Genomic DNA, 14,713 nt, shown 5'->3' with positions numbered 1-14,713 from the left:
CCACACAGGAAGCAGCTAGAAGCGATGTGGTGAGCAAACAATCCTGAAATACAGTGACATTCAGTAAAATGGCAACATGCAAAATAACCCCTGATAATGCGTTCGGGTCCTGAAGTTAACATTTCACAATTTGCCTGTGACTACATGCTGCGTTAATCAAAAACAGTCACTGTGTTGTGTCTTTCTTGCACAGTTAAAGTAGAATAGAAACCTCATCATGCCACACAAAAGGTACACACAGCTGCTCCCTTATTCACACAGGGTCACAACAGAAGGTAGCTCTATCTTTGATTTGACAGATTTTTACACCAGATTTCCTTCCTGACACAACCCCAAAATGATTCGTGCCTACTTCTGCAACAGAACTGAAGATCTGCTTGTGAGGTGGCTGTGCAAACCACTAAACTGCAGACAGACACAAAGAAATTAAAGAAAGAAAATAACAGAAAGAAAAAGACTGCTGAATGTCAAAACACTTTCAGTGGGTTCCATAGAAATGTCTTACCACAGATTCAAAAAGCATATTTTTGTATTGTCTGACTCACCCTGGTGGATTTGTCCAAAAGGAACTGATACGTGTTGTGTGTAGCCTGGGAGGCCTCAAGCTCAGTGCGACAAAGTGCCACCAGGTAGTCTTTGACGTGCTCATAGATTCTGCCGTCCAAGGCCTAGAAGACAGACAGAGAAAGACAGGAACCAGGGGTTACACTGAAGCATGGATGAATTCAATGTAATTCCACAATCCTTAATAATAAAGCAGAGAGGACAAGGGAATCAGGAGGAGACACTAAGAAATAGACAAAAAGAACAGAATGTGAATAAGCGTTGCTAGTTTGTCGTAAACTCAAATTAAATCTTGTGTTTAGATAGCCATAAATGTACTGTGATTTTGTTACATAATCTACTGATGCACGTCTATGTTTAAAAAATCATATTTGAGGTCCATAGTCCATAGATTACACTATAACTGATTGACAGCTCCCTTGCTTTTGTGTTATTTTTGTTGCATTTGTTGGGTGGGACAATTTCCTCTGTTAATGATTGTTTCTGTTATTGCATAAGCTACTGTGTAGCAGGACTAAATCAACGGAAACGTCTTGTGTGGAAGGTAATTTCAAGCTTTATTTTATGATAAATTTCACTAGAACACACCCCAAAACATGCAAAATACATACAGGACATACAGTCAAATTGAACAGAAATAGAGTCCAGCATAGCAAAGCCCACTTCTGTTACAAACAAACACGCCTCACTCGCATCGCCGCCTCCCATGGCGTACTGTATATTATAACTTTAAATGCAGTATATGGCATGTTTCCATGGGCCATTAAAAAGGATTTTATGAAAAACACTAAACTAAAAAAGGAAGAGGTGAAAAAGTGAAGAGAAAGATGGTGGGAAAATATAAAGAGGTGAGAGGGAGGGAACGAAGTCACAAGAAGGCCCAAAACCACGCAGATGTTTTTATTTAACAACTGTTAACATTAGCATTTCTGATGCACGGATGTAAAGACATTTTAATGAAGTATGCAGTCCAAGTGAACAGCCTTTCTAAGGGCAGCCGGGATACTGCTGCCAAGCTGTAGGCAACGCTGCCAAACAGACAGAGAGCGGGGCTAACGGAGGGGAGGAGGAGAGGAAGAAGAGGGGAAGGGAGAGCATTTTGAAAAGGTATAAAAGGTATTAGTGGGTGAGAGCAAAAAAGAGAGACTTACTGAAAAAAATGTGTTTATGGGACACGAGTGTGTGTGTGAGTGAGTATGTGAGTGTGTTCTTTGGATGGTGTTCTCACAGCTGCAGAGGAAGGTGAAGGGGTTCAGATTCCAATTCAACAAAACACAGAGAAGGCACACACACACACAGACATCAGTGATCAAATGCTCAGAGACACACACATACACGCACTCCTCTGGCCAAAGTCTCAGAAACGTGCACACACTATTCTAACCAGCGGATCATTTAGGCCAAGTCTGCAGCCTCCAGCTAACACCTACGTCTGTCTCCTTCTTATACAGACAAACACATTTAAAAAAACAACATAAAACCCACAACCCACAGCATTCACACACAACACAGCCTCAAAAACAATGGGATATTGACAAGGACATTATGTCATTAAGGGTGGGTTGCTGGCTGACTTCTCTCTAAATGTTCCCTCATCATTCTGGTCATTTCCTCCTCCCCCTTTCTTCTCTTCCTCCCCTCCTTTTTTCATCCATTTACGGTAGTGTTGAAATGAAGTGAGTCAGCTTCCAGAAAAAGCCCCGTCCGTCCCTATACCATGGTCAGTGGATGTGTGTTTATGTGTGTGTGTCTGTGTTTGGGTTGAATGACTGCATCAGTTGGAACAATAAGGGCAGCACAGGGGAGCAGACGGGGCAGCAGAGGTGCAAGTGTGAGGGTGTGTGGTTGTGTGTGTCAATGTCTAGCCGGCAACTTTAAAGACCGACATTAATAACAGCATATACTGCTGACAGCAGAGGGAGACGTTGAGCAGTCGGTTCTTCCTCTGCCCTTTCACTAACGCTGTCGCATTGACAAGGACGGCTCACCTATAAGATTTAAGTTATTACCGCAGCCTCACTACAACTCTCAGTACAGTCAGTATTTATGAAGGGAAGATTTGATCTAAACAAGGCTATCAATTACAAGTCTCCTCACCTATCATCCCCAGAGAAACTATTCTATTATCCTTCAGTCATCTATTTCACACTTAATCATTTTCTTTTCTCAGATGACCTAGGAAGGAAGGAAGCCGATTCTTACCACTATAACTCATTTAATCTCAAACATTTCATGGGATAACTACAATATCTGTTGAACATGGAGATGAAAAGGCCCCAAAAGCATACAGGAATGCATTCATGGAAAAGATTTCACGCCTTCCTTGAACTGCAGAGAGAACTCATACATTCACAAGTGCTGATATTTTCAGGTAAACACCACAAATGAATCAGCACAGGAAGGAGAGGGAGGACAGACAGCTTGCTTCCTTCTAGCAATGTCCCTCATTCTCTGTGTGTGTTTTCATGCGCATATTTGTGTATGTGCATATTTCCCTGCAGTCCTGTCCTTCTGTCACAAGAAGCTAAGGATCTATTATTCAGAATGGCCTCGTAGTATAGATGCTCATGCACGCCTAAGGCAGAGCATGCGAGAGTGAGGAGAGAAGACAGAAAAGAAGATGGGAGAAGAAATAAACAAGGAGTCAAAAGCCAAGAAACAGGAGAAAAAAAACTTAAATTTTATTTAATATTATTGAAATCCTGAGTACATACCATTTAACTGATGGTCAGACAAATGAGAAAAACAAGAGCAATAAAGCTGCAGATGTAAAACAGACCAACATGTGTGTCTATAACAGAACTACCATAATCAGTCACGCCTGAGGATTTTTCATGCTGAAGAATTAAGCAATTGTCAATCAGACGCTTTCCAGATAGTACTGCACAGTGGGTTAAAATCTCATTATGCTTTTCTATGTTTATAATTCCACAAATTTTAACAAGACACCCAACACCACTGGCTGAAATGCAGCTTCAAACCATGACAGTTTTACCGATGGCTGTAGACACTCACTTGTCGTGCATTTTCCACTCTGGACTACTGATTCTCAGTCCAGTTGTTGTGAAATTTGGCACATCTTTTTCTCCCTTCCTTAACAATGTTTGTTGACAGCCACCCTTTCTACTGAGACACTTCTTTTGAGGCTTTAGTGAACAGTAGAGAATAGACCAATTGAAGTGTCAGATGCATCTCTCAGGTCCTGGGTTTGGATTTTTCACATTTCTTTAAGAAATAACTTTCAGATACTGTTCATCTGCTATAGGCAGTTTTGACACACCATGCTGAGATATGCCAAGTTTTCATCTAATAGATCTCTGGAAATCACTTGTTAGAGCAAAAATGCTCTAACGTGTCTGTGTTATCTTTGGCATTTTTAATAGATTCAACACAAGAAACTGGAACAAATGATGTTTTGTGACATACTACTAGTAACAAATTGCTTAAAAAATGTAAAAATTGGTTTCTTTTCATCCCTTGAGTTAGGTTCTGTTTTGTGCTTGAATGTTTCATGAAAATGGTCAAGTAAAAGTAATGGACTGAAAATTTGTGAAAAAGCAGCCAGAGAAACTTGAAAAAGACCTTCAGACATCCTGGAGAACTATTGCTCGAGAACACTTTAAAAATTCCAAGAAATTCTGGCTCTTTGGAGGCAAAATATAAGGAAACATATGATGTTTCGAGACTTTTACTTTATGTGTTGTATCTGTGAGCATGTTAGCCCATGTTTGTACAACAGAGTAGCTAGGCTGTAAGTGAATTACAGACTGGGATTTTTGTTTGTGTATTTTCATACAGATCATAATTAAAGCAGTATCACAACTGAAACAGCTCAGCAAGATATTATTGTGTCTGATTAAGACTGGGCTTAACCACCTTTTGTATTCAATCATCTTAGCAGTTTAAAATAAAAGATCAAAGACAAAAGAATGTCTTTTTTGATATTCCATCAGCTGAAAATTATAATTTCCTGCCCACCGATGATTTGGTTTAAGTTGACATTAGCATGGCTCACTTTTCTTCACATAAGCCCCTTTCAAATCGTAAATCCGCACAACGCTGCGACTTTCTTTGAAGACTCAAAACTGTGAAATCAACACTTTTTCGTGTGTGATATTTCCCTACCAGCTATTTCACTGACAGTGAATGGGAGTCTGACTTTGTGGACTCATGAAAGGAACACATTTTCCCAAAACTGAACTTAGATTCAAAGCTCCCCAATTTATATTCTGAAAACAGAAAAATGCTTCCTCATTCCCGTCCAAAAAAAAAAAAAAAAAAATCCCTCCGGATATTATCCAAGGGAGGCTCTTAAGTCAGTACTTGATCTAGTAAAGCAAAATATTGCAACAGCATTAAAATCTCGAGTCTTTAATGTTGGCTTTGTGTTTTCACTTTCACACCACTTACCTCATTCATTTCCTTTCTTTCATCTTTCTATATTTACCTGTATGCAGTGCAGCAGATCTGTATGGTAGTACCGATCGTGGTGAGCATTGGCAGCAGCTAGCGTTAGCAAGTAGTCATTCCTGGCCTGTGTCGCCTTTGAGTTACAGTCACTTCTTTTTGCTTTCAACTTCAAAAAACAGACAGAAAAAATGTGTATAGTGTTACTACTTGTTTTTAAATAATTGTTCAAAGTAATACATCTGAAAGCCCTGCCTAAACAAGCCGCTGTTATGTTTCAAGTTCTTACCTTCACACTTGCTTTCTGTAAACTAATTCTTGACTGAAAAAGACCCAGTTTAGACCTGAAAAAGACAAAAAACAAAACAATAATAAGTATCTAATTTTATTTTATTTTTTTTTAAACACTGTAAACTTTTTGTGTATTCACATTTTTAAATTTAACATGTCAAGTAAAAGACGACAGAAGGGAAGATCCAAGGATTTCTACCACATCTCCATCCTCTGATTCGGACCAGACTTTATAGACGAACCCTGGCCTGAGCAGAGCGAGACTTGACAGTGATGAATGTGAGCCTGATCCAGACACTCATTTGTATCAATGACAGAGAGAGCCTGTCTCCTCCCGGCATGTGTATCCGTGCGCATGAGCGCAAAAACATTAAAAAAAGCATGTTTATTTCGATTAAATCTAACACTCGCCGATGCAAATGCTTCAGTGTGTAATTTTCTCTGCCAGTTCCCCGCGCGAGAGTACCTGTAAAATGCTTCTACTTAAGTCCTACTTTACACCCCGAGTGCTGTTAAAAATAACATTCACACCAATTTATTCCTGTGTGTTCCTTGTGCCTCGCCATTTTTATCCTCTCAAACACACACGCATGTGCATACTCTCCAATAATGGCACACAGGCGATACAGTTATTTCCATCGCTGCTACTTTCTACTGAGCGATGGAGAACAGAAAAGAGTAGATTGGCCAATCGATGTGAGCGCAAACCAAGGGTTGAGAATTCAATGAAGTGAAAATGTCACCATAGCTACTGCTACCAAGGGATGGGAGGAAAACAACACTCATCAGCTCCAGATCAAACTCTGGAACTAATTGTGAGACTGCAAAGCTTCAAGATTTGAATTCTTAGAGCAGAAACAGGTCAGGTGGCTGTTCAATCAGAAAGCCTCTTAAGCTTGGAAGGTAATAAAAAAGTAAAGGACAGACACCAGGGTCACAGGAAAAAAGTGCTTTCAATCAACATCAACATTACTCTCTATATATCTGCTGGAGCTATGCTTCAAATTAATTAATAATATCAAATTAACATCGTTTAGATGTGGTTAGCTGATTCATCAAAACTAAAGTCAGTCAATGTTTCCACACTATTCTTTACTGTTCCTCTGTTGTTGTTTTCATGTCTTTTCGTCTGTATTTTTTCTCTCTCTTTCAAACACCTGTGTATGTTTATGACTGATTGCTTCTTTCATCCTCGATGACAATGTTTTTCCCTTTCTTTATCTCTCTCCAAACAGAAACACACACACACATTCTCCTTATGAGGTTAACCAGCTTCACTCTCTTGATTACATTCTCCCTCACCATGGAGACCATCTGTTTAGTCACACCATTTTTATATATTTACCAAGAAGTGTGGTAAATTAAAGAAAAATCCAACATAAAGTTTCTAAGTAAGACAAGTGTAGGGAGACAGGATTTACCACCAGTAGACTTTGGGTGTGACTTGATATTTAGGAGGACTCTTCTCTCATTTTGGTGTTATGATACACGGTTGTGTAAAGTGCTCTCTTGAGCTTTATTCACACAGGCCTAAACATCCTTCAGTGACCCACAGGCAGTAAATAGGTGAAATGGGTCTCAAAGAGGTGCTACACCGAAAACCTTGCAATGTCTTTCGTTGCTATCAGTTTGCTGCAGTCACCTGTAGGTTCCACAGAAATGAACTAAAGCTAAAAAGTGTGGCGCAATCTACGCTATATTGCTAAAAGTATTCCCTCGCTCACCCAAATCAATGGATTCAGGTATTCCAGTTACTTCCATTGCCACAGGTGTATAATATCAAGCCTCTAGGCATGCAGACTGCGTCTACTAATATTTGTGAACGAATGAGTCGCTCTCAGGAGCTCAGTGAATTCCAGAGTGGTACCGTGATAGGACACAACCTGTGCAGTAAGCCTAGCACTGAAATTTCCTCACTACTACATATTCCACAGTAAACTGTTAGTGGTATTATAACAAAGTGGAAGCGACTGGAAATGACAGCAACTGAGCCATGAAGTGATGAACCCTTCCTGTTCCAACATGACTGCGCACCAGTGCACAAAGCAAGGTCCATAAAGACATGGATGAGTGAGTCTGGTGTGGAAGAACTTGAATGGCCTGCACAGAGTCTTCATCTCAACCCGCCAGAACAACTTTAGGATGAATTATGAGTGGAGACTGCGGGCCGGCCCGTCTCATCCAACATCAGTTTCTGACCTCATAAATGTGCTTCTGGAAGATTGGTCAAAGGTTCCCATAAACCCACTCTTAATCCTTGTGGAAAGCCATCCCAGAAGAACTGAAGCTGTTATAGATGCAAAGGGTGGGCTGACTAACATCATGTTAAACCCTATGGGTTAAGAATGGGATGTCACTCAAATTCATATGCATATGAAGGCAGAGGAGTGAATACTTTTGGCAATATAGTGTATGAATGTTTTCTTTGTATAATTGTCTTTACCTTAAAATATAAAGCACCTTGAGGCAACTGTTGCTGTGATTTGGTGCTAGATAAATACAATTGAATTGAACTGAATGGTAACCATCAAAGTAATAGTTGGTTGAAATCTGTTGGTCACATCAATGAGATGAATTGAGAAATCAGTGTCTTCAATGCAAACAAAACACAACCCTCAAGCAATCAAAGCAATCCCAAAGAGGTTTTTGGTGCCGCATCCTCTTTGCAACCGATTTCATCTAAATCTGGTAACTGCACCGCTCAAAATCAAAGACAATAAAAAAATTAGAACAGCTTTGTATTGATTTGCAAGTGGACCCAACTCGTGCCAGGCAAATATGTGCCCTCCACAGCATAACAGGGACACCAGATCCCCTCACTGAAACTGACTTGGCAACTACCTGAAAAGCCCTACACACACACACGTGCACAGTGTTGCGGCAGACTTACTTCGCCTCGATGTCGGCCTTCTCTCGTATAGCGTGGGCAACCTGCTCGCAGTCGTAGTATTTTTTCTTAGCTTTGGCCAACTCCTTCACTGACTCCTGCAGCTCTGCTTGAATGCCGCTCAGCTGATCTATTGTCTGTGAAAAGGGAAAAAGACAACAGGCATATGTTTGAAGAACAAGCAGAACAACATGAAGTTAACTCTGAGCAAGCACATTGGAAAGATGCAGCAGCAACAGAGCACAAATACTGCTTCAGGAAAAAAATGACCAACTCACCTTTTTAAGCTGCTGCTCCTTGTACAGTCTAACAGTCTTAGCGGGCTCTGATACTTGACTCTTGTAATTGTCGCATACATTGAGCCTGGACTGGCTCACCTGGACTGTACCTTCTAAATAGGACCTCCACACTGCATACACATTCCTAGTAGGAGAGAAAAAGCACTGAGTGCTGGAAAGTTTCTGCAGCTGGATTATTTAATTAATCCAATATCCATTTGCTTGGATATTGGACATGTTTTTTAAAATGTGGGTTTTAAAAAAACTTTGTGAGCAGGGAACCACAAGGGGAGAAAATTTGTGTCGCAATGCATTATTTCTGTTTGTCAGAATAACTTAGATCCAACTTCAAGTCTTCTATTTCAGTGCCTCTGTTACAGTAAATAATGACTCATAACTGTGCTGTAGACCATGACGATTTTTTTCTAGAATATTGAACGACTCCAGCACAGTATAATTTCAGCCTTCATGTGAACACTGCAGCTGAAATAAATTTGTAGATGATGCAAGAAGACAAAGTAGCTTCCAGCTCCTAATTTTATGTAATATGTGCATTTTTCTGTGTCATATGCACACACACAAACCTACCTATAGTCTGTTCTCTGGTCATCAGGGTTGATTCCAGGCCAGTCTCTCTTTAGGTACTGACTCGCTAACTTCTGCAGAGCCTGAAAGCACAAGAGCACAAAAATGGGGAGCTGGGAACAATTAAGGACCATCTAGCTCCTATTGTCTGATTAATGAATCCCTGCCAAATCCCCGGAGAAGATGCTTTTGATGTTATAGGAAACATGCAGACTGTTAGAATAAAATGAATTACAAGTTTGTGAACTGCACTGAGTCAGCTCACTTGCACCCAGTCATTCAGATGAGAGAAACAGTGTCTAATGTTTGGAATTCATAGCGAATAAAATACATTCAAATCTGCAACTTGACAGAAAATGCATTCACTGTTATCATTATGCAAGAAAAAGGAACGTATGGTGAAGATGGGCGGTTGGATTTTTATTTCTGTACAGTGGATGTTTTACAGTTTAGTTTGGGTATCAGTGCACAAAACAATAGACCGGCTTTGTATCAGTAAATCCGAGTCAGTTCCCGAGAAACCTGAGGGCTACAAGAAAGGGTAACCTACATCTTCCAGACTGGGTCACTGTGTCAGTAACAGTGACTCACAAACGCTCTGTCCTCGTGTCCCTGTGTTTACGTTCGTAGGGATGGGTAGCCTTAATAAAAGAATCCCTACTAAAATACAGTCAAGACAGTTTGAGTTTCAAGGTAAATACTCCAATCCTCAAAGCCACCTTCTTCCCTTTATCTTTTTTATCAAGCTTCCAGATCTGCATGTAAATCTGATATCATTCCTCTTTACAAATCTCCTCCTTGTTATCCTAAATCACCAACACTTCCCTCTCTCCATGCTTCACCCTTCATCACTTACATTATGATTCTCAAAAGGCCTATTTTTAAATCTAACTATTGCCCCCCCACAATCCCCTTACACCCAATTGCATTTACACATATACACATCCCTTCTGTGCTCTTTTTTTCTAATACCATGCTATTGAGCTCTCTTTTACTTTTGTCTCTCTCATTATAACATACTCAACAGAATTACCCTGTATCTCTCTTTCTCATCTTGCTTTTTTTCACCTTTCACAGATGGTGACTGAGGCCATCAAAGAACAGTTCTTTCTCTAGTTTCCTGGACCAGATATTTGTTTCCCTCCAGCTGACACACAAGCTTGTGTCCTGGGGGAGACTGTGGCCTAGTGACCCCTGGCATCCACTGTCTAAAAACCTCATAAAGAAAGGGAGAATAACTCTTTTATGAAGAAAAAAGAAAAAAAAACAGCATTATCTCCTAAATGTCTCAACTGGAGTGAACTAAGCATGTTTTGTAGTACATGACATGCAGTGAGTAGATTAATAAAGAGAGTCCAGGTTTAGTTTTATTATCTATTTGTGCCTTTATTTTGCACAAATAAAGGAAAGATAAAGAAACAGCAAAAGCAAAATAAACAAATGGGCAAGATTACTGGCATCAGCAACCTTGTGTCATGAACACATAAAGATCAAGAACAGTCATCCTCGCTCTCTTTTTCTCACTCTTACCAACAGGCTGCAGTGGATCTGGATGGCACTTTTACTTTGAAGCCAACATTCTCCATTTCTGGTTTGTGTTGGACTTTTAACAGTTTCACTGTGGCAAGTAGTTTACAAGTATTTGCAGATAAGTCAACACCTTCATGCAAACTATGGGCAACCTTGGGAATCTGCTAACTACTAATTGCAATTAGGTTTTCGGTTCAGCACCATATACCCTTTTACAACAGATTTCACACTAGTGACGGCAACCTCCAGAAGCCACTCCCCAACTGGTTACCAGGAAGTCACTTACCAGTCTAGGCCTTCGTGGTTAAGGCTTTAGCAATTGATTTCACACCGACGATTACCAGAACCCTTCACAGCTGGTCAGGTAATATTCATTTTCACATAGCAACCGGTGGTCACCGACTGCTGCCTGAGGCCTCAAAGAAATCTCTCTGAACGCTAAACTGCTCAAACAGTCTGATTAGACACTCATCTGCAGAACTTTCCAATACCAACAAACTAACATTCACGCCCACTTCACATGAGGATTATCCATCTGTCCAGCACAGTGAAGACAGGCTGCGTTTGAACCTCTCTTCCTTTTTCATTCTTGTTACAACTCCACATCTCTTGTTACAGTATCACATCTCTCTGCTACTGCAGCTCTTAATCCACTCCACACTGAGGCCACCCATATGGAAAAGTAACGGAGAGAAACATTGTACTACCAGATGGGATTCTAAATTTTTTTTTTAATTGTTTGTATTTCTTTTCCATATGTGCATCCATAACAACATAAAGAGCTCCGGATTTCTGACTTGATCTGTGGTTTGTTTCTAGCGAAGAAATTCTTTGTACTGCACTGTAACAGCTAGGAGATAGAGGATGTTATGCCATAGAACCGTCAATAAAGCTATTAAACTACATTTTGACCTCCAGCTGTCTTCAGAATGAAGACAACCCATCACTTGGGTAAGAACAGGACATTCTTACATTCAATATGAACCTGTGGGCAAATTCACACTTAAACAAATCTGAACTTACCATTTATTTAAAGGTGAGAGTGCCTTTGAAAGCAAGCCAAAACATAAAGTTGCAGGAGTAGCCATTTCACTATTAGACATTGACCACCTGCATGTCCTTGCTCCAAACCTTTTTTTTATGCCAGCACACAACTTGGACCCTCTTAGATCAGCCTACAGAGCTGTTATCAGAGTAAGAGCAATGACTGAATGGTGAGAAGGACACTGACTGACTGATATGTGAAAGCTTACCTAAGGTGCTCTTGGCCTATTAGGAGGATGCTCTTCAGTTACTCCTGGCTCATCTTTTTATTCCAACTGCTCTTGCTACAGCCTCTCTTCCCCCCTTCCTCTCTATTTTCATGCAGTATGCTTTGTTCCTTTCCATTTTTTTCTCATTCTCTCTCTCTCACTCTCTCCAGCTTCCTTCTATTCATTTTCTACAGGACATCTCATCCCTCCATCCTCCTTTCTCTGCTGTCATCACCTGACAACCACCTGAACAGCATGTTGCCATAGCAACTCCTCTGCCCTCCCTATGTGGTCTTGGTGAAGTAGAAATGCTCCCTTTAGTAGTGTGTCTTTATGTGTGTGTATGTCACATTCACACACACACACACACACACACACACACACACACACACACACACACACACACACACACACACACACACACACACACATATCCTGTTTTTGTGATCAGAGTGGCAAAACAGGGTACCCAGACTGGAGGATATCCTGTGTGTGTGTGTGTGTGTGTGTGTGTGTTAGAGAGAGAGTAACAAATCGTTGACAAACAAAGGAGAATTGAAGGAAGAAGGAGAAAGGCTAAGTTCTGCGTATTTTAGGCATATGAGCTAGTAGGCTTCGCTAAACATCCAGTAATTACACTTGTTATTATAAACATGTGAGTTTGCACACCACTTTTAAAGTCATTACCTCATGTAGGGCATGTGAAAAGGTGAAGGACTCACCCAACTGGACATTAAACTGTATTTAACCAGCCAGCTCGTGTGATGTTCAGGTGCAGCGATTTGTGCCAGTGTGAGAAAAGAGCAAATAACAGCCACAGCTAGCGAGAGGTCGCCCTGCGATACGTATCATGAAAGCTCTACTCATCCAGCACCTAAATCAAACACAGCTCTTCCAGTACCCAGAATGCAGCTGATGCATCACCTGCCGTGGACTACACAGAACTACCACACAGGCTGTATTGTTAGGGACAGATTATTTGCAACTGTTTGAAATTTTGACAGTCCCTGTGTTACTTTGACAAGAAGTAAGGCAATACACCAATAGCCTTGCAGGACTGATCAATTATTTTTGATAAGTGTGTTTTGAGAACACTCTTGTTTTTAGAGCTGCAGACTAGTGCTTTATTTACTTAGTATCGATCTGATACCAAGTAAATACTGTACCAGTATTGCTGAGTTTAAACTCCGCATGAGTTTGTAAATCACAGCTTAAAACATGAGGTTTTGAATGTAAACACATAAGAATTAGCATATTTCAATATGTTTGGGCTAGTAATCATTTTATTAAACAATGCACATCCTGCTACATCTCTCTCTCATCTCTAGAGAAAAATGATATCATGGTGATAACTGGTCTTTTTTTCTTCCTCAATCCCATTATCTTTATCACTCAATAGCTCTTGTGGTGAATGACTGATTGTTAAAGTTTTATTTGGCAAAGTGTCTGGAAATCAGATGAATATGAGCTCTGAGTCAGAGTAAAATGAGCATGATAAAATGATTCCATATGCTGCAAAAACAAGCATCAAAAACTAGCTTTTTATAATGTTTGTCTAATAATAATGCTAGCAGGTAGCATGCACCCCATACTCTGACATATTTAGCTGACTCATAATAGCGTGAATCCCCCACGAACCACCGCACTCTCCCTCCCAACAATGTCCAGAGTGGCTGTGTGAAAGAGGTACTGATTACAGGACAAAGTGTGATGACACAACTGTTACTCACTGGTAGGAATGATGACTGTACTTTATCTAAAGTATTAACGGTCGCACCCAAAATTTGTCCGGAGGGCTTTAAACTCTCAGAAATAACTCATGATTACACTTGAGTGACTGCGGAAAGAGGAAGTGATGTCACCCAGTAAGAGCATATGTTAAAGTTATAATCTACAGTGGGGCAAAAAAGTATTTAGTCAGCCACCGATTGTGCAAGTTCCCCCACTTAAAATGATGACAGAGGTCAGTAATTTGCACCAGAGGTACACTTCAACTGTGAGAGACAGAATGTGAAAAAAAAATCCATGAATCCACATGGTAGGATTTGTAAAGAATTTATTCGTAAATCAGGGTGGAAAATAAGTATTTGGTCACCTCAAACAAGGAAAATCTCTGGCTCTCACAGACCTGTAACGTCTTCTGTAAGAAGCTTTTCTGTCCCCCACTCGTTACCTGTATGAATGGCACCTGTTTGAACTCATCATCTGTATAAAAGACACCTGTCCACAGCCTCAAACAGTCAGACTCCAAACTCCGCCATGGCCAAGACCAAAGAGCTTTCGAAGGACACCAGGAAAAGTATTGTAGACCTGCACCAGACTGGGAAGAGTGAATCTACAATAGGCAAGCAGCTTGGTGTGAAAAAATCAACTGTGGGAGCAATCATCAGAAAATGGAAGACATACAAGACCACTGATAATCTCCCTCGATCTGGGGCTCCACGCAAGATCTCATCCCGTGGGGTCAAAATGATCATGAGAACGGTGAGCAAAGATCCCAGAACCACACGGGGCGACCTGGTGAATGACCTGCAGAGAGCTGGGACCAAAGTAACAAAGGTCACCATCAGTAACACACTACAACGGCAGGGAATCAAATCCCGCAGTGCCAGACGTGTTCCGCTGCTGAAGCCAGTGCATGTCCAGGCCCGTCTGAAGTTTGCCAGAGAGCACATGGATGATACAGCAGAGGATTGGGAGAATGTCATGTGGTCAGATGAAACCAAAGTAGAACTTTTTGGTATAAACTCAACTCGTCATGTTTGGAGGAAGAAGAATACTGAGTTGCATCCCAAGAACACCATACCTACTGTGAAGCATGGGGGTGGAAACATTATGCTATGGGGCTGTTTTTCTGCCAAGGGGACAGGACGACTGATCCGTGTTGAGGACAGAATGAATGGGGCCATGTATCGTGA

General features: G+C 40.8%; 1 protein-coding gene across 2 annotated transcripts in view; it reads right to left on the bottom strand.

Moving 5' to 3' along the window:
- The window catches only part of fchsd2 (FCH and double SH3 domains 2), a 76,935-nt gene that overhangs the window by 35,464 nt on the left and 26,758 nt on the right, over positions 1 to 14,713 (bottom strand). For both annotated transcript variants that reach the window (XM_004543845.4, XM_004543846.4), the window contains exons 4-9: positions 9,016 to 9,095; positions 8,428 to 8,572; positions 8,153 to 8,286; positions 5,261 to 5,315; positions 5,012 to 5,140; positions 546 to 668 (exon numbers count right to left, since the gene is read on the bottom strand). In XM_004543845.4, coding sequence (XP_004543902.1) covers positions 546 to 668; positions 5,012 to 5,140; positions 5,261 to 5,315; positions 8,153 to 8,286; positions 8,428 to 8,572; positions 9,016 to 9,095 — 666 coding nt within the window. The remainder of the gene's footprint in view (positions 1 to 545; positions 669 to 5,011; positions 5,141 to 5,260; positions 5,316 to 8,152; positions 8,287 to 8,427; positions 8,573 to 9,015; positions 9,096 to 14,713) is intronic.

The sequence above is a fragment of the Maylandia zebra genome, linkage group LG14, assembly GCF_041146795.1.
Source record: "Maylandia zebra isolate NMK-2024a linkage group LG14, Mzebra_GT3a, whole genome shotgun sequence".
Lineage (NCBI taxonomy): Eukaryota > Metazoa > Chordata > Actinopteri > Cichliformes > Cichlidae > Maylandia > Maylandia zebra.
This window is presented reverse-complemented; position numbering and strand designations above follow the sequence as displayed.